The sequence below is a fragment of the Ambystoma mexicanum genome, chromosome 2q (genome assembly GCF_040938575.1).
Source record: "Ambystoma mexicanum isolate Mex_15411 chromosome 2q, UKY_AmexF1_1, whole genome shotgun sequence".
In the NCBI taxonomy this organism is placed as follows: Eukaryota; Metazoa; Chordata; class Amphibia; order Caudata; family Ambystomatidae; genus Ambystoma; species Ambystoma mexicanum.
Window position 1 is genome coordinate 629,334,856 of NC_090924.1, and position 23,247 is coordinate 629,358,102.

The window sequence follows — 23,247 nt, forward strand, 5'->3', positions numbered from 1 at the left end:
TATATATATATTTATATTGTAATCATAAGCCGCTGAACCTGGCATATAGCTGCAGCACATAGCATGCAGTGGTTCTACATGGCCATTTGCAGTTCTATTTAGGCCAAGCATTAACAGTGCACTTGAGTCTCTTGATGGTATATGATGACTGTACCTAGGAGAATGATGCAGCCTGGAATGCCATGCCTGTACCTAGAATGTGATGTTCCATATAGCATAAGATGGCAGTATCTGACCACATTATGCTGTGACTAGTGTATGATGCATTTGCCTTGGCATGCACGGCTGTACCTCCTATTTAATGTATGCTTGTAGGCATATGCTGCTTTACCTGGCCAGACAAGATTTTACCTAGGCAAATGGTGGCATCAGTTTTGCCTATGAGTCTGCATCTGGACTATGGCAGGAGTACCCAGCCACATGAATCTGAAACGGGCATTTGATATTTGTTACCTGGTATATGGTGGCTCTACCTGGTATATGATGTCTTGGCGTGCATATGATCTATACACCTAGAATAGGAAGGTTGTCTTGAGGCATATACATCCTGTACCCAGTGTATGGTGGCTGTACCTGGGAGGTTTAGGTTGCACCTGAGTGTCTGAAGCTCTACCTGGGCCTATAATAACTTTACAGGCTCTTATGAATGTAGTACCTGGGCGTCTGAGGGTGCACCTATTATATGATGACAGTGACCTACAATGTGTGATGTACAGGGGCATGTATGGCTGATCCTGGGCATAAGAGGACTTAACCAAGCCTGCAAGGTGAATATGCTAGTAGTAGCTGGGCGTAAAAGCTGTACCTGGAATATAAGACTGCCCCTGGATATATAATGGGAGTAGCCTGACATATGCGGATGTAACTGGGCATGTCATGGATATGCCTGGGCATAGTGTAACCTCAGTGACCTGGGCATATGGGATACACCTAGTCATAATGTTTATTTCAATGCTGTTTAAATATGGATGATTTTCCATTATCAATAGTTGTCTCGTTTTACTCCACTGATCCTGCCCTGTCACGTACATGCAATGCACAGTTTCTTTATTCGAAGTCATGCATTGCTATGACTGGGATTACAGTATGACTAATCTTTGGATTGCTTGACAGGTGTATAGATGGAGTTTGCACCTGTGGGTACCACAATATGTGTATGTGTACATCTAGAGGACTCACAGATTGCAGGGATTAAATGTGGAACATTGGAGTACATCCCTTTAACTTAAGTGCCAAGGACGAGTATGCTCGTCCTTTTTGCATAGACTTGCATAATAGCCAGGCACTTAAGGGGTTAAGAACACTTATCCAACGTTGCATCAACGTTCATGCCACGCAGGTGTTTTGCTCATTACCCGTGCTTTCATTGGTTAAAGTACATATCATTGTTATCACTCGAGATATTGCATACAATATTAAATAGCGTGTGTGCATTGTCGCTAATTGGATTGCAAATGATAAAATGTGCCATCATTCTGCTCAGGTGATCAGCTTTTTGACTGATCTGGTAGGTTGCAGCTGTACGCACTCTCTTACGCTTTTTACTCAGGTGTCACTTTCTGCGCTATTTCCTCACTGTGTAGTCTTTTCTTTTGCAGGTAATATCAGTGTCCTCATAAACGAGGCACTGTATGGGCTTTATCTAAAAAACAGGAATGCTTTTGGAAACCCAAATCTTCATAACATCACTTTCATCCTTACTCAAAATGGCAGTCAGGCTCTACCATTGATGGGCAAGTTGGAAGGGCAGCTGGAACACACTGAAGCAGCAAAGAAAGGGCAGGCCTGCGTTCAGATGGATGAAAGATCACTGTGCATCGACATTTCAAATGTCGTCAGCCCTGAGCAGAAAGGGGTGACTGGGACTCTGACCCACAATATCACATCTTTAAAACAAGCAGGTAGGCTCTGAAGACCTAATGGTAATGCTTCACAAAAGATTGTTTTTGTCATAAATCGAGTGGTCTCACCTTCTTTAGAAAATGAAGACATTCAATCAAGCATATTTTTGAAGTATGTTCGCCCTTTTTTCAAGATTTGCATAAGGGGAATTTACTATGAGTGCAAACTCTGTTTCACTAAACACAGCCCTATGCTAAGCCAGATAGTCTAGTACTGGGTTTTGATTTTGGTGATAGTCAGTACAAGGCCCGTCGTACTAACCAGTAACAGCCCACCATACCAAACTAATGGCCCAGACAAAGCGAGGGCCCCTATCCATGTCTGCTGGTTGGTATGGCCCAACCCCGAGGTGATTCTCACCAGTAGAACCCCAACAACACATCCTGGGAGCTAAGGGTTTAGTTTAAAAGCCTTACTTTGATGGAAAACTGTCACTGATTGCCATAACACATGTATGCTACCAGACAATAACGCCTGCTTGCCAAGCTGCCTGATTGACGGAGGTGGCACCAAGGGGTGCTTTTTACAGAAAACCCAAATATGAATAAAAGTCTGGCCAAGTATGTTTTTATCAATCTCTAAAATGGCATCATTTGGCATGGATCAAATGTGCCATGAATGTATAGTATTGAAGCAGTCAATATCATGTAGTTTAATATATATTCAGCACGTGTCTGCTGACCATTGCTGAAAAACGCTCCGGCCCTCTGCCAGTAGCTCTCCTACTCCAGGTCAGCTGATGTCATGAAGTGGCCTAAATCCACCTTTCCTGTGCTAAAGTGGGTGGAAGTCCTTGAGGCATGGTGGGCTCACGGATAGGCAGCTAGTGCTCATAGCAGATTCATGTACCATGTGCTATTCCTGGCATGGCGTCATGGCTGTCTTTGCTTTGTTATGCCCGTGGATCTAAGCCTGACATGTATCCTTGTAGCTTTTCATTTCTATTTTCTGTTTCTTGTATGTAATCGTTGATCTATTTTCAGTCCTCCTCCTGTGTCCTTTCCTTCTGTAATATCTCACATGGTATTTTTGTCTGCTGACTTATGGCACCTGATTATCTGTATTTAACCTAAAGGCACCCTCTCTTATCCCGGTGGGACCTCTCACACTCTCCTCTTTGGAGGCCGATCAGTGACCACTTAGCTGGGCAGTAAGAATACCTGGAGTTGTGTCACACACATTTTGCATCGGTGCAAATGCAATTTTGCACAGCATTTGCACTGGAGCAAGCGTATCCCCTCCTGAAAATATGTATTATTTTAATGCATTTTGCACTAGAGTAAATATTGAGCATCATTGCGCTTCAATTCTGCCATTCCGGGAGCAAAGATGTCTTCTATGCTGTCAGGAGAGCATGCGCAGTTGGCCCACCTCCACCCCATGTTTGTACATTCTTTAGCCGGCAGTTCAGTTTGTTTGGAGTGCTTTATTGATGTACCCATGTCAATTGCTCGCCACTTCCTTAGGTTTTCTTTTTTGGTGAAGCAGGTTTGTTGGACCGTACTCCCTCGGTCCTCTTTTTCATTTCTTGTTTTGTTTTTCTTTTTTCTTTGCATTCTCTCTGGCATTCTCCAAGCTTTTTGAACCCAAACATTTATTGTCATTTTCTATATTTTCTCATTTTCCATTATTACATTTTTTTTGGGTGGCTAGAGAAGGTGGGTGAATTCTGGTGAATATTGTTATCATAATTTGTAACCATCACATTATATTTAGTCTCCATTTTCGATAACATTTAAGCTCATAGGACTCTAGGACACCTTATATCTATTTACTTTGTACACATGCATTGATTTAATTCAGGATGTTCCTTTTTTGGTAATGTGTGTTGTCTGCGTATCTCGTGTACACATGCTGTATCAAATCGACCGCCATTAAATACCTACAAGCACAAAAACACATGAACATATCCTGCCATGCTTTTTTCAGCAAGTGCTTTCAGAGGTGTGTCTTTGGTGGCTTTTTCCATAGGGTTCCCAACGAAAGGGGTTGTTATGGTCAAGTATGAACATGTAAGCACTAACCGCACAGTGAGGATAGGCCTGCAGAGCGGTGGCGACGAGGTTCATTTGACAGTCGGCGTAGAGCGGCCGGCTGCCGAGTCGCCCCAGTCGCAGATATCAGCAAAACTGCAGCATAACATAGACGAGCTGAAGGAGCATGGCGTCCCTTTCTCTGCAGAAGGAGTTTGCTATTGTCAGGTAAGAAGTTTACTTTTTTTAAAGGATTTTTTCAAAGGCTGAAAAATAAAGACAATTGTATAAGAGACAACGGGCCTAATTCATAGAAGCGTTTTATAATGGCATAATCCCGTTGAAAATGCTCTGTGAATCGGGCCCGATATCCAAAAAAGTCTGCCATTGTGCATTGTAACTAGGCAGCTCTATCTTGACCCGGAAATGGCTTTGAATTAAAAGCTTTTCAAAGACTGTGGCCCCCATTCCGAGGTTGGTGGTAGTCATGGTGCTATTTGCGCCATGACTGCCACCGATAACGGTACTGTGTCTGGTTTGGTGCAATGGGGACTTACCGGTCTAGTCAGACCTTGGCGGGACCGGTAAGTCCCCATTCACCAAACCATTCCCCATTCCCTTTTGAGCCCCCATAGGTCTCAATGGGAATGGGGAGGGTGCAAATAACGGGCCGGTGTATGCTAAGGCCGTTATTTGCGCCCAGGTCCTTTAACGTGTCCCGTTCTTAACACCTGGTCAGACCAGGCGTTAAGGAAGGGACCCGCTAAGCGACCTCGCAGTAGGGCGTTAAGGGATTACCGGCACCGGTCTCCTTACCGATGCCCGGTATCCCTTACGCCCTACTCGAAATGAGACCCTGTGACTCTGTAAGACAAAGTAGATGACATGAAGCAGATCACAGCGAGCTTGTAGTAGATTGTGAGAGAGTAAAGGAATTATTCTGGGAAGGAGGATAGCTGAGGGTCAACACACTTGTCTTGGAAACAAGACAATGCCGAGCAGCATGGATTCAATACCCAATTTCAGGTTTAGAGGCTGGACTCTGGCATGAAGCGCAATATACATTTTAAAAAAAAATGGCTTTAACATTTCTTTTAAATTCTGAAATGTGGCAACATTTGTCTTTAGTGGAAATATGAATTTTTCTTTAAGCACAAGAACAGCACCAACATCTGCACCCGCAGGAAGCCCTTTCTGAAACTGCTCCATGGTGCGCTCTCGCCATCCCTATGGTCGGGCTGAAATGGCTTGTGCTACTCTAACAAGGAATCTTTACAATGTGGTCTCCATTCGGCATTTAGATCAACAAAATATGCCCGTACTGTAAAATCCTTGATGTAATGTTTATGAAGAAGTCACACATGTAGTTCTTGAACCCTAGGAGAGAAAGGAGATTGTTAGGTTGAGTGGTCATGTCTCTACTTATTGTATTGAAAGTGGGATTTCAACGTGGAGTCCGCAGTGATTTCTATATGACCAAGTCTGGGAGAGGTTTAGCATACATTCGTCATAGGTATCGAGAATCCATGAGCCTGAGTATCGTGGCATCTGGGACACTTTGCACATAGCGGCTCTTCAGTATCCTTCAATTGTACATGTTTTTTTTCCTTGTCGGCATCACGCCTGGTCATGGGCGTAATTATAGGGGGGGACAGGGGGTTTTGCCCCTCCCCCCAACTTCTGTGCCATGCCTTTTTGTCCCCCCCAACTTTTGGAGGTAGGGCAGGTGGGCTGCAATCATCAATTATGGAATTGGACAGTGCGAGCCCTGCTGAGGTGCCCAGCAAGGCTTGCGCTGTCTCGTTACATAATGTAGAGATGCCAGGCAGACGCGCTGCAACACATTCAGGGCTGGGATGCCCTGCATGGCTCAGTCCATCACCCTGGCTGGCCTGACTCAAAGTCAGCAGCCAGGTTGCTGAACTGGGTGTTGCAGGGCCTGGCGCCTGTGCTGGCACTCTAGCAGCAGCAGCACTTCCAGGGGACACGGCACAGAGAATTGCTTTCCGGCTTTCTATTTGTGTGACAGACAGGAACTAGGAAGCTCATTCAGCTTGCTGGTTTCTATCTGGAGGTGCGTGAGTCCGACGATATGTGGAGCAACTCTATAGTCATTAGGCTTTTCCATTATAATACCACGCTACATTAGCATAAGCTTTGAAGTGAATCAGAGTCACTCGCAGAGCTGCAAATAAGGCACAATGGGCCTCATTATGAGTCACCCGGTATGGAAATAACGGTAGCCGTAAATCCGTTGCCACTGGTGTTTCCATACCTGGTGATCTCAAGTCCTGCAGGTGGAGGTGTCATTCCCGCCAGGTCTGACATGGCGGGTTTAACACCACCCACCTGCAGGTGGACGTGGAAACACCGGCACCATCACGAGATGGTGCCGGTGTTTCCACTTCCCCATTCCCATTGAGTCTCATGAGACTCAATGGGAATGGGGATTAACCAAATTCCGCCTCCGGAATTCCCAGGTCACTGGGGTCGTAATGCCCCAGTAATTCCGGGAATCACAGAGGCGGAATGGTAATTCGAGTCCGGCGGTAACTGCCGGAATTTCAGGCACGGTTACCGCCGGACTCCTAATGGGGTTAAATCGTGAAACTGGGATGTGGACAATTTAAGCGACCACACACATCTTTCCAGGGTTAGTTGATATAGATATTTGTTAAGGTTTTGCTTTACATTTCATGTGCTTAAATAATTATTTATAGCAAAGCACTGGAAGCTAACCACATTACATAATAAACTAGCCTTTCATAGTAAACTAACCATACACTATATACATTGTCATAGAAATATGTTGAGCAATGGGAGTATGGCTTTAATTTTATCCTCCCCATTCTGCATGCAAAGTCACAATAGCATCACGTAGATTAATGTGAGCCTGACAAATCCCCCTTGGGTTTGAAAGCCATAGTTATTCTTTCATAAAGCATGCAGCGTTATGCATCCTTCTCATTTCTGATCACTCCCTCCCATTCACATTTCTAAAGGTACAAATGTCCCTGCTAATAGTACCCCCCTCCCTCCCATCAGTGCCTACTAACTCACATTGTAATGTTCTGTTGATTCAGAGCAACGTGAGGACCCTCTGCTGCCCAGAGCTCGTTGGGTCATTGTCCTGGCAGTGGGACACCTCTACCCTTCAGAACAAGCAGGAATTGCTCAGCACACATTGTCCTGCCAGCGGGACACCTTTGCCGTTTGGCGCCCTCTTTGATGTGCCGAATGAGAGAGTTATCCCAAAGAATAAAAATTCCGGTCTGGCTCTTAAATGAACGATGGGGGGCAGCTCGCCCCCCGTGCCTCTCCCGCTTGGTACTCCACTGCTTGGAGCCATTTGAACACAGGAAAACATACCTTAATTTTAATCAGTCAAAATCTTGTAGAAAAAATCTATCAGCGGGCACACATATAATATGCTGTGCAGAACCCTAGTTTGGAGATATATGGCGTTTAAAAATTGATACCAAGTATACTTGGTCACCCAATGCACTGTGTTAACCAATGGCTTCTGCCTTTGAATGAAAGGAAAAATCAAGGGAAATGCTGACATTCCAGTGAATCTGGTCCTTTCGGCCATGACTTTATAGTTCAGCTAGGTCAAGTCAACTTAGCCCAAAATGTCAGGGATCAGGGGGTGATAAAGTCTGGTCTGCTCAATGAGCATTGCGCTACTGTTTCCATGTGTTATTGTATATGTACATGTAAAAGGTGTGTGCACACAGTGTATGTCAATGGAGGTGCTGGGTGCATTTGTGTGTGAGAGTGTGTGCAAGCATATGTGTGTTGATGTTTGTGTCTGAATGAATGATAAATAATGCATTGTTTGTATGTTCTATTGGAATTAAGTTTCTCAATGTTATGTTGTGTCACTGGGTGCATGGCAGGCCGACTGAAGATGTGCAGGGCCCAAATGAATTTTAAAGATAGACGATTAGTCATATGTAAGTTATAAGAGAGCGTCAGCAATGGATTCTTATGGTATAGTAGTCTAGTGTTACAGTATAAAGCACATGTGAAATACGGGCCACCCCCGTCTCCTGTTTTTCAATGTTCAGACCACACCAGGTGACATATAGATGATCTATGTCATCATATAGCTAAATGACTCACATGACTCTTGTGATCGTGTATGGGAAACTTTTGATTAATTTATTTCACAAAAATAGTTTCCTCATTACAAAAATATAATACTTAAAAACATGATTCACAAAATATCACAAATACAGAAATCATGTTATCGAGGGTTGGTATACAAACAAACACAGACTGGATTTCTCACTGTGTCGTCTTATAGTGAGTTCTGCAAAAATGTACGAAAGGGTTTTTTCTAAAGAATGTATAGCTTCAGTTGTTGAACACCTTTTAAAGATCAATTGAAGAACTCTGAGAACCATAGGGTATTACCATAGTGTAAGATCTCATTATCACACAGTTTTTGACATCAATATTTTCTTTTCATTTGGGACACAATTCAACAATTTTTGCACAGCACACATGCATATGTACTACTCTTATACCCCTGTATCTTCATTGTTATTCTATGTCTCTTTGAAGTACTGAGTGTCTGTTACTTCTGTACATTTCCCAATTCAAGTAGTATTTTTTTTTTAAACTATGTAGTCTAGTGTTATCCATCAGGGATTTAGGTTGTTTGGCCGAGGTACAAAATCACAGCGAAATTGACCGTAGTCTTTTTCGCTGCAAATACGTTTTTTACCTAGGTACAAAAAAACAAACCCATGTCCCCCCAAACCACCAGTACACCCATAAACCACGACCCTACTTAACTTTTCTCCATCCGCCGCCTCTCCTGTACCCTGCAACGTCAGATCCATCCATCTAACCCTGGTCGCATCTGATGCTGAAGGGTCCCTTTTTCTTCTTTTTTTTGTTGGGTCTCCTGCCACCAATGCTGAGGAAGCGAGGGACACCCCCACAACCGCTGAAGTAAAAAATACTGAACATAGGGACACCCCCATAACCCCACCTCTTCATGCTCGGTATCTTCGGCTTCGAACTAATGGTGGTGACCAAATTCAGTCAAATCTACCATTCAACCAAATTTTATCAAACAATTTGGCCGAAACTATCCCTAAGAGCCACCACCTGCCCTCTCTCTACGCCACCCCCGTCCCCCCAACATTTTCAGCAAAGTTACTCCACTGCGCCTGGTCATGGTTTTGGACTTTGTGATGTGATTTGTGCTTTTTGATGATATTGAAAACATCTTAAAGGAGGTTGGATATCCTTATGCCCTATATGTCTCCTGTTGTCATTGCAAGCTGCAGGTGTTCCAAGGAATGTTGAAGTGACACATGGAAAAACAATAGGAGAGTTTGGTTCAGATTCCAGGGCTGCTAAAATACCCTTCTACTACAAACAAAAAAAGCCAGCTCCACCAACCTGTTGAAAAGTTACAAAAAAATATGAAGAAGTATAGATAAGGAAAAAGAGATACTGCTGGCTTTAACATTGGGAGTCTCTCTATGAGACCTCTCAGAGGATTGACCAAAGACTATCCTGAAAGATAATTGCTTAGGAATCAGGAAGAATGTAGCCCCACAATTGCACGAGCGACATAACCACTATGCTCCCCTTTATAATAGTGAGGAGGAACCTGAAAGGAACGGAAATATGAATGTTATCCCTGCATTGCATCAGCTCCGGTTGGCAGAGAGGACGAGCCTCATTTCACTCTCAGGGAGATCACCCAAGCAATTAGTCCACAATGCAATGACAAGGCTCTGGGTCTCAATTGTGTCTCACGGGAGCTGACAAAAATGAAGCATTGATTTGGGAACCATTTTGCTGAAAGATTTTGTATAATATTAAATCTAATCTCCTACTTCTGTGCTTAAGGCAGACAGATAAAATTATTTCCACACTGAAAAAAGACTCAAATCTATTGCCTTAATCCTATCGGCCCATCCTTCTCCTTGGCACAGATGCCAACATAGATGGCAATGCACTATACATGAGATTTAAGGATTAGGCCCCAACTAATAAAGTGATATCATCCAGCCATCTGGGGTTTCAGACCAAATATTAATGCCTTTGACCAGTATTTGACGCTCCCGCTCCTAATTTAAAACATCTCTCAGTTCAAGAAAGAACAATTATATTTGACAATCTTTGACCTCAGCACAACCTTTGACCTGGTCAGTAGCAACAAGTTTTGGAAAGTGTTGCAGGAGCCAGGAGTACCCAGCAAACCTTTATGTTGGCTTATTGCACTTTTTGGGGGCCGGGGATTATATAGTAATTGTAGAGAGTCAGAAACCTATATATTGGCAGTCAAAGATTATGGGGAACTATTTAAACTGGCAATCTATTTGACATTAACACTTACTATTAGAACCAGTTGTTGCCTGTGAAGTTGAGGTACTACTTTATATCATGGATGAAGATGTGTTGTTATGTCAGAGGGATATTAGCTGTTGAAAGGTCTTACATACTTTGATATCCACAATTGTTGATGTTTAGGGCCTGATTCACAGAAGTGTTGTATAATGGCGCAATCCCATAGGAAAACTATCTGGGAATTGCTGTAGGCAATGTATGTTATTTGCATCTTATAACAAAGTGCAAGGATACAAATTCTAAAGGAGAAAATGTCTGTTATCATTATTGAAATGTATCTTTAAAGGCCTATTATTTGTAAGGAATAATGCTATATTGTATGAGTATGTTTTTTTTTTAAATAAATACTAATATTCGATTTTTGTGTATAAATATTATGGAGTTTTAACCAATAATACAGACTAAACACGAAAAAGACTAAACAAGAGACCTTCTGTTAGTATGGATTAGATTTTATGAGAATATGTTTTTTATATGTTTTTTTATTTGAATCTTATTGCTTTGTTGCCGTTTTTGTAAATCTCATTTGCAGAAACAATACATGTACATCTGATGCCAGATTATCTAAATGTAGCTCTTGTACCATACAATGGAGACACATTCATGTACCACCAGTCTTGCTGCTTGTATGGAGAAAACAGGTTTTGCTCTGATCTAAAAATGTTTCACTACGGAAAAAATTGAACTGATTTTGTTACTGAAAATGCTGTGTTATATAAGTGGCCAACATTTTTTTACAGCAATCATTAGCACACAAAAACAGTCTGATTAACTTTGGCTGAGTACAAAGTTTTAAGAGCGTGATTGGAACAAAACGTCTTTGCTCCATTTATTATGAAAGTAGCAAAACTGGTGCTCAAGTCTTTGTCTGGTGAAACCGTTCAGATTATCAAAATGTTTCTCTTGTGCACAAAGATGAAGCAAATTAAATACTGATGAAGCAAATTAAAAACTGACAGGGTAATTCATAGAATTTCGCAGAAAAGTGTCGCAAGCGGCTGGCGCAGAGTGTCTGCGTGCAATTGTCTGCGCCAGGCACGTGCGCTAAAACCGATTTCCGCGCACAGCGTATTCATGGATTTTAGGCTCCCAAACCAGCCGTGGCGCAGAGTATCGCAGCGACCCTGCAGCAGCGCCAGTAACGCCCCCAAGAATGCCCTCGCGCAAGGAAAAGCCATCAAAATCGCTAAATCATCGCAAAGGGCTGCGCTAACCCTGGACCAGTCTACAGGGCTGCCAAACAAGGAACGCAAAGCGGGTAACGTGCATATCAGGGGTACGCATGAAGTTATACACGCGATTAGCCAGGGTACGTGTATTACAGGGGTACGCGTGAAGTTTTACACGCGATTAGCCAGGGCACGTGTATCACAGGGGTACGCAGGAATTATCACACGCGATTTGGCTGGGTACGTGTATAACAGGGGTACACGGGAAGTTCTACACGCGATTCGGCTGGGTACGTGTATTACAGGGGTGCGCGGGAATTCTCACATGCGATTTGGCCAGGTACGTGTATTACAGGGGTGCGCGGGAATTATCACACGCGCTTTGGCTTGGTACGTGTATTACAGGGGTGCGTGGGAAGTTCTACACGCGATTGGCCAGGGTACGTGTATTACAGGGGTACGTGGGAATTATAACACGCGATTTGGCTGGGTACGTGTATTACAGGGGTACACGGGAAGTTCTACACGCAATTCGGCTGGGTACGTGTATTACAGGGGTGCGCGGGAATTCTCACATGCGATTTGGCCAGGTACGTGTATTACAGGGGTGTGCGGGAATTATCACACGCAATTAGGCTGGGTGGGTCCTCACAGGTGTTCCCTGTACACCCTCCACGGCCCCTGCAGGCAGCCCACAAAACAGGGGACTACCCTGCACAACTGCTCATGTCCCCCTGCACCCCCACCCCCCAGCAGTGCAGGGGCAGCCTCCACCAGGCCCCCACCCATGTCTCCCAACACCCCCACCCCCCAGCAGTGCAGGGGCAGCCTCCACCAGGCCCCCACTCATGTCTCCCACCACCCCCACCCCCCAGCATCTAGGGGCACCCTCCACCAGGCCCCCACCCATGTCTCCCACCACCCCCACCCCCAGCATCCAGGGGCACCCTCCACCAGGCCCCCACCCATGTCTCCCACCACCCCCACCCCCCAGCATCCAGGGGCACCCTCCACCAGGCTCCCACCCATGTCTCCCACCACCCCCACCCCCCAGCCACCAGGGGCACCCTCCACCAGGCCCCCACTCATGTCTCCCACCACCCCACCCCCCAGCATCCAGGGGCACCCTCCACCAGGCCCCCACCCATGTCTCCCACCACCCCCACCCCCCAGCCACCAGGGGCACCCTCCACCAGGCCCCCACCCATGTCTCCCACCACCCCACCCCCCAGCAGTGCAGGGGCAGCCCCCACCAGGCCCCCACTCATGTCCCCTATCACCCCCACCCCCCCCGCCACCAGGGGCACCCTCCACCAGGCCCCCACTCATGTCTCCCACCACCCCCACCCCCCCAGTCACCAGGGGCACCCTCCACCAGGCCCCCACTCATGTCTCCCACCACCCCCACCCCCCACCATCCAGGGGCACCCTCCACCAGGCCCCCACTCATGTGTAACACCACCCCCACCCCCCCAGTCACCAGGGGCACCCTCCACCAGGCCCCCACTCATGTCTCCCACCACCCCCACCCCCCAGCCACCAGGGGCACCCTCCACCAGGCCCTCATCCATGTCTCCCACCACCCCCACCCCCCAGCAGTGCAGGGGCACCCTCCACCAGGCCCCCACTCATGTCCCCTATCACCCCCACCCCCCCGCCACCAGGGGCACTCTCCACCAGGCCCCCACCCATGTCTCCCACCACCCCCACCCCCCAGCCACCAGGGGCACCCTCCACCAGGCCCCCACCCATGTCTCCCACCACCCCCACCCCCCAGCAGTGCAGGGGCAGCCCCCACCAGGCCCCCACTCATGTCCCCTATCACCCCCACCCCCCCGCCACCAGGGCACCCTCCACCAGGCCCCCACTCATGTCTCCCACCACCCCCACCCCCCAGTCACCAGGGGCACCCTCCACCAGGCCCCCACTCATGTCTCCCACCACCCCCACCCCCCACCATCCAGGGGCACCCTCCACCAGGCCCCCACTCATGTCTCCCACCACCCCCACCCCCCCAGTCACCAGGGGCACCCTCCACCAGGCCCCCACTCATGTCTCCCACCACCCCCACCCCCCACCATCCAGGGGCAGCCTCCACCAGGCCCCCATCCATGTCTCCCACCACCCCCACCCCCAGCAGTGCAGGGGCACCCTCCACCAGGCCCCCACACATGTCCCCTATCACCCCCACCCCCCTGCCACCAGGGGCACCCTCCACCAGGCCCCCACTCATGTCTCCCACGACCCCCACCCCCCCCAGTCACCAGGGGCACCCTCCACCAGGCCCCCACTCATGTCTCCCACCACCCCCACCCCCCACCATCCAGGGGCAGCCTCCACCAGGCCCCCACCCATGTCTCCCAACACCCCCACCCCCCAGCAGTGCAGGGGCAGCCTCCACCAGGCCCCCACCCATGTCTCCCAACACCCCCACCCCCCAGCAGTGCAGGGGCAGCCTCCACCAGGCCCCCACCCATGTCTCCCACCACCCCCACCCCCCACCATCCAGGGGCACCCTCCACCAGGCCCCCACTCATATGTAACACCACCCCCACCCCCCCAGTCACATGGGGCACCCTCCACCAGGCCCCCACTCATGTCTCCCACCACCCCCACCCCCCAGCCACCAGGGGCACCCTCCACCAGGCCCTCATCCATGTCTCCCACCACCCCCACCCCCCAGCAGTGCAGGGGCACCCTCCACCAGGCCCCCACTCATGTCCCCTATCACCCCCACCCCCCCGCCACCAGGGGCACTCTCCACCAGGCCCCCACCCATGTCTCCCACCACCCCCACCCCCCAGCCACCAGGGGCACCCTCCACCAGGCCCCCACCCATGTCTCCCACCACCCCCACCCCCCAGCAGTGCAGGGGCAGCCCCCACCAGGCCCCCACTCATGTCCCCTATCACCCCCACCCCCCCGCCACCAGGGGCACCCTCCACCAGGCCCCCACTCATGTCTCCCACCACCCCCACCCCCCAGTCACCAGGGGCACCCTCCACCAGGCCCCCACTCATGTCTCCCACCACCCCCACCCCCCACCATCCAGGGGCACCCTCCACCAGGCCCCCACTCATGTCTCCCACCACCCCCACCCCCCCAGTCACCAGGGGCACCCTCCACCAGGCCCCCACTCATGTCTCCCACCACCCCCACCCCCCACCATCCAGGGGCAGCCTCCACCAGGCCCCCATCCATGTCTCCCACCACCCCCACCCCCAGCAGTGCAAGGGCACCCTCCACCAGGCCCCCACACATGTCCCCTATCACCCCCACCCCCCTGCCACCAGGGGCACCCTCCACCAGGCCCCCACTCATGTCTCCCACCACCCCCACCCCCCAGTCACCAGGGGCACCCTCCACCAGGCCCCCACTCATGTCTCCCACCACCCCCACCCCCCACCATCTAGGGGCAGCCTCTATCAGGCCCCCACCCATGTCTCCCAACACCCCCACCCCCCAGCAGTGCAGGGGCAGCCTCCACCAGGCCCCCACCCATGTCTCCCAACACCCCCAGCCCCCAGCAGTGCAGGGGCAGCCTCCACCAGGCCCCCACTCATGTCTCCCACCACCCCCACCCCCCAGCATCCAGGGGCACCCTCCACCAGGCCCCCACCCATGTCTCCCACCACCCCCACCCCCCAGCATCCAGGGGCACCCTCCACCAGGCTCCCACCCATGTCTCCCACCACCCCCACCCCCAGCCACCAGGGGCACCCTCCACCAGGCCCCCACTCATGTCTCCCACCACCCCCACCCCCCAGCATCCAGGGGCACCCTCCACCAGGTCCCCACCCATGTCTCCCACCACCCCCACCCCCCAGCCACCAGGGGCACCCTCCACCAGGCCCCCACCCATGTCTCCCACCACCCCCACCCCCCAGCAGTGCAGGGGCAGCCCCCACCAGGCCCCCACTCATGTCCCCTATCACCCCCACCCCCCAGCCACCAGGGGCACCCTCCACCAGGCCCCCACTCATGTCTCCCACCACCCCCACCCCCAGCATCCAGGGGCACCCTCCACCAGGCCCCCACCCATGTCTCCCACCACCCCCACCCCCCAGCATCCAGGGGCACCCTCCACCAGGCTCCCACCCATGTCTCCCACCACCCCCACCCCCCAGCCACCAGGGGCACCCTCCACCAGGCCCCCACTCATGTCTCCCACCACCCCCAACCCCCAGCATCCAGGGGCACCCTCCACCAGGTCCCCACCCATGTCTCCCACCACCCCCACCCCCCAGCCACCAGGGGCACCCTCCACCAGGCCCCCACCCATGTCTCCCACCACCCCCACCCCCCAGCAGTGCAGGGGCAGCCCCCACCAGGCCCCCACTCATGTCCCCTATCACCCCCACCCCCCCGCCACCAGGGGCACCCTCCACCAGGCCCCCACTCATGTCTCCCACCACCCCCACCCCCCCAGTCACCAGGGACACCCTCCACCAGGCCCCCACTCATGTCTCCCACCACCCCCACCCCCCACCATCCAGGGGCACCCTCCACCAGGCCCCCACTCATGTCTCCCACCACCCCCACCCCCCCAGTCACCAGGGGCACCCTCCACCAGGCCCCCACTCATGTCTCCCACCACCCCCACCCCCCACCATCCAGGGGCAGCCTCCACCAGGCCCCCATCCATGTCTCCCACCACCCCCACCCCCCAGCAGTGCAGGGGCACCCTCCACCAGGCCCCCACTCATGTCCCCTATCACCCCCACCCCCCGCCACCAGGGGCACCCTCCACCAGGCCCCCACTCATGTCTCCCACCACCCCCACCCCCCCAGTGACCAGGGGCACCCTCCACCAGGCCCCCACTCATGTCTCCCACCACCCCCACCCCCCACCATCCAGGGGCAGCCTCCACCAGGCCCCCACCCATGTCCCCCAACACCCCCACCCCCCAGCAGTGCAGGGGCACCCTCCACCAGGCCCCCACTCATGTCTCCCACCACCCCCACCCCCCCAGTCACCCGGGGCACCCTCCACCAGGCCCCCACTCATGACTCCCACCACCCCCACCCCCCACCATCCAGGGGCACCCTCCACCAGGCCCCCACTCATGTCTCCCACCACCCCCACCCCCCACCATCCAGGGGCACCCTCCACCAGGCCCCCACCCATGTCTCCCAACACCCCCACCCCCCAGCAGTGCAGGGGCAGCCTCCACCAGGCCCCCACCCATGTTCCCTATCACCCCCACCCCCCGCCACCAGGGGCACCCTCCACCAGGCCCCCACCCATGTCTCCCACCACCCCCACCCCCCAGCCACCAGGGGCACCCTCCACCAGGCCCCCACTCATGTCTCCCACCACCCCCACCCCCACCATCCAGGGGCACCCTCCACCAGGCCCCCACTCATGTCTCCCACCACCCCCACCCCCCAGTCACCAGGGGCACCCTCCACCAGGCCCCCACTCATGTCTCCCACCACCCACACCCCCCACCATCCAGGGGCAGCCTCCACCAGGCCCCCATCCATGTCTCCCACCACCCCCACCCCCCAGCAGTGCAGGGGCACCCTCCACCAGGCCCCCACTCATGTCCCCTATCACCCCCACCCCCCGCCACCAGGGGCACCCTCCACCAGGCCCCCACTCATGTCTCCCACCACCCCCACCCCCCCAGTGACCAGGGGCACCCTCCACCAGGCCCCCACTCATGTCTCCCACCACCCCCACCCCCCACCATCCAGGGGCAGCCTCCACCAGGCCCCCACCCATGTCCCCCAACACCCCCACCCCCCAGCAGTGCAGGGGCACCCTCCACCAGGCCCCCACTCATGTCTCCCACCACCCCCACCCCCCCAGTCACCAGGGGCACCCTCCACCAGGCCCCCACTCATGTCTCCCACCACCCCCACCCCCCACCATCCAGGGGCAGCCTCCACCAGGCCCCCACTCATGTCTCCCACCACCCCCACCCCCCACCATCCAGGGGCACCCTCCACCAGGCCCCCACCCATGTCTCCCAACACCCCCACCCCCCAGCAGTGCAGGGGCACCCTCCACCAGGCCCCCACCCATGTCCCCTATCACCCCCACCCCCCGCCACCAGGGGCACCCTCCACCAGGCCCCCACCCATGTCTCCCACCACCCCCACCCCCCAGCCACCAGGGGCACCCTCCACCAGGCCCCCACTCATGTCTCCCACCACCCCCACCCCCCACCATCCAGGGGCACCCTCCACCAGGCCCCCACTCATGTCTCCCACCACCCCCACCCCCCAGTCACCAGGGGCACCCTCCACCAGGCCCCCACTCATGTCTCCCACCACCCCCCACCATCCAGGGGCAACCTCCACCATGCCCCCATCCATGTCTCCCACCACCCCCACCCCCCAGCAGTGCAGGGGCACCCTCCACCAGGCCCCCACTCATGTCCCCTATCACCCCCACCCCCCCGCCACCAGGGGCACCCTGCACCAGGCCCCCACTCATGTCTCCCACCACCCCCACCCCCCCAGTCACCAGGGGCACCCTCCACCAGGCCCCCACTCATGTCTCCCACCACCCCCACCCCCCACCATCCAGGGGCAGCCTCCACCAGGCCCCCATCCATGTCTCCCACCACCCCCACCCCCCAGCAGTGCAGGGGCACCCTCCACCAGGCCCCCACTCATGTCCCCTATCACCCCCACCCCCCGCCACCAGGGGCACCCTCCACCAGGCCCCCACTCATGTCTCCCACCACCCCCACCCCCCCAGTGACCAGGGGCACCCTCCACCAGGCCCCCACTCATGTCTCCCACCACCCCCACCCCCCACCATCCAGGGGCAGCCTCCACCAGGCCCCCACCCATGTCCCCCAACACCCCCACCCCCCAGCAGTGCAGGGGCACCCTCCACCAGGCCCCCACTCATGTCTCCCACCACCCCCACCCCCCACCATCCAGGGGCACCCTCCACCAGGCCCCCACTCATGTCTCCCACCACCCCCACCCCCCAACATCCAGGGGCACCCTCCACCAGGCCCCCACCCATGTCTCCCAACACCCCCACCCCCCAGCAGTGCAGGGGCAGCCTCCACCAGGCCCCCACCCATGTCCCCTATCACCCCCACCCCCCGCCACCAGGGGCACCCTCCACCAGGCCCCCACCCATGTCTCCCACCACCCCCACCCCCCAGCCACCAGGGGCACCCTCCACCAGGCCCCCACTCATGTCTCCCACCACCCCCACCCCCCACCATCCAGGGGCACCCTCCACCAGGCCCCCACTCATGTCTCCCACCCCCCCCACCCCCCAGTCACCAGGGGCACCCTCCACCAGGCCCCCACTCATGTCTCCCACCACCCCCACCCCCCACCATCCAGGGGCAGCCTCCACCAGGCCCCCATCCATGTCTCCCACCACCCCCACCCCCCAGCAGTGCAGGGGCACCCTCCACCAGGCCCCCACTCATGTCCCCTATCACCCCCACCCCCCCGCCACCAGGGGCACCCTGCACCAGGCCCCCACTCATGTCTCCCACCACCCCCACCCCCCCAGTCACCAGGGGCACCCACCACCAGGCCCCCACTCATGTCTCCCACCACCCCCACCCCCCACCATCCAGGGGCAGCCTCCACCAGGCCCCCACCCATGTCTCCCAACACCCCCACCCCCCAGCAGTGCAGGGGCAGCCTCCACCAGGCCCCCACCCATGTCTCCCAACACCCCCACACCCCAGCAGTGCAGGGGCAGCCTCCGCCAGGCCCCCACTCATGTCTCCCACCACCCCCACCCCCCAGCATCCAGGGGCACCTTCCACCAGGCCCCCACCCATGTCTCCCACCACCCCCAACCCCCAGCCACCAGGGGCACCCTCCACCAGGCCCCCACTCATGTCTCCCACCACCCCCACCCCCCAGCATCCAGGGGCACCCTCCACCAGGCCCCCACCCATGTCTCCCACCCCCCCCACCCCCCAGCATCCAGGGGCACCCTCCACCAGGCTCCCACCCATGTCTCCCACCACCCCCACCCCCAGCCACCAGGGGCACCCTCCACCAGGCCCCCACTCATGTCTCCCACCACCCCCACCCCCCAGCATCCAGGGGCACCCTCCACCAGGCCCCCACCCATGTCTCCCACCACCCCCACCCCCCAGCCACCAGGGGCACCCTCCACCAGGCCCCCACCCATGTCTCCCACCACCCCCACCCCCCAGCAGAGCAGGGGCAGCCCCCACCAGGCCCCCACTCATGTCCCCTATCACCCCCACCCCCCCGCCACCAGGGGCACCCTCCACCAGGCCCCCACTCATGTATCCCACCACCCCCACCCCCCAGTCACCAGGGGCACCCTCCACCAGGCCCCCACTCATGTCTCCCACCACCCCCACCCCCCACCATCCAGGGGCACCCTCCACCAGGCCCCCACTCATGTCTCCCACCACCCCCACCTCCCCAGTCACCAGGGGCACCCTCCACCAGGCCCCCACTCATGTCTCCCACCACCCCCACCCCCCACCATCCAGGGGCAGCCTCCACCAGGCCCCCATCCATGTCTCCCACCACCCCCACCCCCCAGCAGTGCAGGGGCACCCTCCACCAGGCCCCCACTCATGTCCCCTATCACCCCCACCCCCCGCCACCAGGGGCACGCTCCACCAGGCCCCCACGCATGTCTCCCACCACCCCCACCCCCCCAGTCACCAGGGGCACCCTCCACCAGGCCCCCACTCCTGTCTCCCACCACCCCCACCCCCCACCATCCAGGGGCAGCCTCCACCAGGCCCCCACCCATGTCTCCCAACACCCCCACCCCCCAGCAGTGCAGGGGCAGCCTCCACCAGGCCCCCACCCATGTCTCCCAACACCCCCACCCCCCAGCAGTGCAGGGGCAGCCTCCACCAGGCCCCCACCCATGTCTCCCACCACCCCCAACCCCCAGCCACCAGGGGCACCCTCCACCAGGCCCCCACTCATGTCTCCCACCACCCCCACCCCCCAGCAGTGCAGGGGCACCCTCCACCAGGCCCCCATTCATGTCCCCTATCACCCCCACCCCCCGCCACCAGGGGCACCCTCCACCAGGCCCCCACTCATGTCTCCCACCACCCCCACCCCTCCAGTCACCAGGGGCACCCTCCACCAGGCCCCCACTCATGTCTCCCACCACCCCTACCCCCCACTATCCAGGGGCACCCTCCACCAGGCCCCCACTCATGTCTGCCACCACCCCCACCCCCCACCATCCAGGGGCACCCTCCACCAGGCCCCCACCCATGTCTCCCAACACCCCCACCCCCCAGCAGTGCAGGGGCAGCCTCCACCAGGCCCCCACCCATGTCTCCCAACACCCCCACCCCCCAGCAGTGCAGGGGCAGCCTCCACCAGGCCCCCACTCATGTCTCCCACCACCCCCACCCCCCAGCAGTGCAGGGGCACCCTCCACCAGGCCCCCACTCATGTCCCATATCACCCCCACCCCCCAGTCACCAGGGGCACCCTCCACCAGGCCCCCACTCATGTCTCCCATCACCCCCACCCCCCAGCAGTGCAGGGGCACCCTCCACCAGGCCCCCACTCATGTCCCCTATCACCCCCACCCCCCCAGTCACCAGGGGCACCCTCCACCAGGCCCCCACTCATGTCCCCTATCACCCCCACCCCCCCAGTCACCAGGGGCACCCTCCACCAGGCCCCCACTCATGTCTCCCACCACCCCCACCCCCCAGCAGTGCAGGGGCACCCTCCACCAGGCCCCCACTCATGTCCCCTATCACCCCCACCCCCCCCAGTCACCAGGGGCACCCTCCACCAGGCCCCCACTCATGTCCCCTATCACCCCCACCCCCCCAGTCACCAGGGGCACCCTCCACCAGGCCCCCATCCATGTCTCCCACCACCCCCACCCCCCAGCAGTGCAGGGGCACCCTCCACCAGGCTCCCACCCATGTCTCCCACCCCTCCCACCCCCCAGCCACCAGGGGCACCCTCCACCAGGCCCCCACCCATGTCTACCACCACCCCCACCCCCCAGCAGTGCAGGGGCAGCCCCCACCAGGCCCCCACTCATGTCCCCTATCACCCCCACCCCCCCACCACCAGGGGCACCCTCCACCAGGCCCCCACTCATGTCTCCCACCACCCCCACCCCCCCAGTCACCAGGGGCACCCTCCACCAGGCCCCCACTCATGTCTCCCACCACCCCCACCCCCCACCATCCAGGGGCACCCTCCACCAGGCCCCCACTCATGTCTCCCACCACCCCCACCCCCCCAGTCACCAGGGGGACCCTCCACCAGGCCCCCACTCATGGCTCCCACCACCCCCACCCCCCAGCATCCAGGGGCAGCCTCCACCAGGCCCCCACCCATGTCTCCCACCACCCCCACCCCCCACCATCCAGGGGCAGCCTCCACCAGGCCCCCACCCATGTCTCCCAACACCCCCACCCCCCAGCAGTGCAGGGGCAGCCTCCACCAGGCCCCCACCCATGTCTCCCAACACCCCCACCCCCAGCAGTGCAGGGGCAGCCTCCACCAGGCCCCCACTCATGTCTCCCACCACCCCCAGCCCCCAGCATCCAGGGGCACCCTCCACCAGGCCCCCACCCATGTCTCCCACCACCCCCAACCCCCAGCCACCAGGGGCACCCTCCACCAGGCCCCCACTCATGTCTCCCACCACCCCCACCCCCCAGCATCTAGGGGCACCCTCCACCAGGCCCCCACCCATGTCTCCCACCACCCCCACCCCCCAGCAGTGCAGGGGCAGCCCCCACCAGGCCCCCACTCATGTCCCCTATCACCCCCACCCCTCCGCCACCAGGGGCACCCTCCACCAGGCCCCCACTCATGTCTCCCACCACCCCCACCCCCCCAGTGACCAGGGGCACCCTCCACCAGGCCCCCACTCATGTCTCCCACCACCCCCACCCCCCACCATCCAGGGGCACCCTCCACCAGGCCCCCACTCATGTCTCCCACCACCCCCACCCCCCACCATCCAGGGGCACCCTCCACCAGGCCCCCACCCATGTCTCCCAACACCCCCACCCCCCAGCAGTGCAGGGGCAGCCTCCACCAGGCCCCCACCCATGTCTCCCAACACCCCCACCCCCCAGCAGTGCAGGGGAAGCCTCCACCAGGCCCCCACTCATGTCTCCCACCACCCCCACCCCCCAGCAGTGCAGGGGCACCCTCCACCAGGCCCCCACTCATGTCCCCTATCACCCCCACCCCCCCAGTCACCAGGGGCACCCTCCACCAGGCCCCCACTCATGTCTCCCACCACCCCCATCCCCCAGCAGTGCAGGGGCACCCTCCACCAGGCCCCCACTCATGTCCCCTATCACCCCCACCCCCCCAGTCACCAGGGGCACCCTCCACCAGGCCCCCACACATGTCCCCTATCACCCTCACCCCCCCAGTCACCAGGGGCACCCTCCACCAGGCCCCCATCCATGTCTCCCACCACCCCCACCCCCCAGCAGTGCAGGGGAACCCTCCACCAGGCCCCCACTCATGTCTCCCTCCACCCCCACCCCCCCAGTCACCAGGGGCACCCTCCACCAGGCCCCCACTCATGTCTCCCACCACCCCCACCCCCCACCATCCAGGGGCAGCCTCCACCAGGCCCCCACCCATGTCTCCCAACACCCCCACCCCCCAGCAGTGCAGGGGCAGCCTCCACCAGGCCCCCACCCATGTCTCCCAACACCCCCACCCCCCAGCAGTGCAGGGGCAGCCTCCACCAGGCCCCCACTCATGTCTCCCACCACCCCCACCCCCCAGCATCCAGGGGCACCCTCCACCAGGCCCCCACCCATGTCTCCCACCACCTCCAACCCCCAGCCACCAGGGGCACCCTCCACCAGGCCCCCACTCATGTC

The 23,247-nt window shown here is 57.2% G+C and overlaps 1 protein-coding gene across 2 annotated transcripts in view; it reads left to right on the forward strand.

Annotated features, from left to right (window-relative positions):
* The window catches only part of LOC138569646 (uncharacterized), a 1,436,407-nt gene that overhangs the window by 814,626 nt on the left and 598,534 nt on the right, over window positions 1-23,247 (forward strand). For both annotated transcript variants that reach the window (XM_069647797.1, XM_069647798.1), the window contains exons 39-40: window positions 1,599-1,901; window positions 3,874-4,103. In XM_069647797.1, coding sequence (XP_069503898.1) covers window positions 1,599-1,901; window positions 3,874-4,103 — 533 coding nt within the window. The remainder of the gene's footprint in view (window positions 1-1,598; window positions 1,902-3,873; window positions 4,104-23,247) is intronic.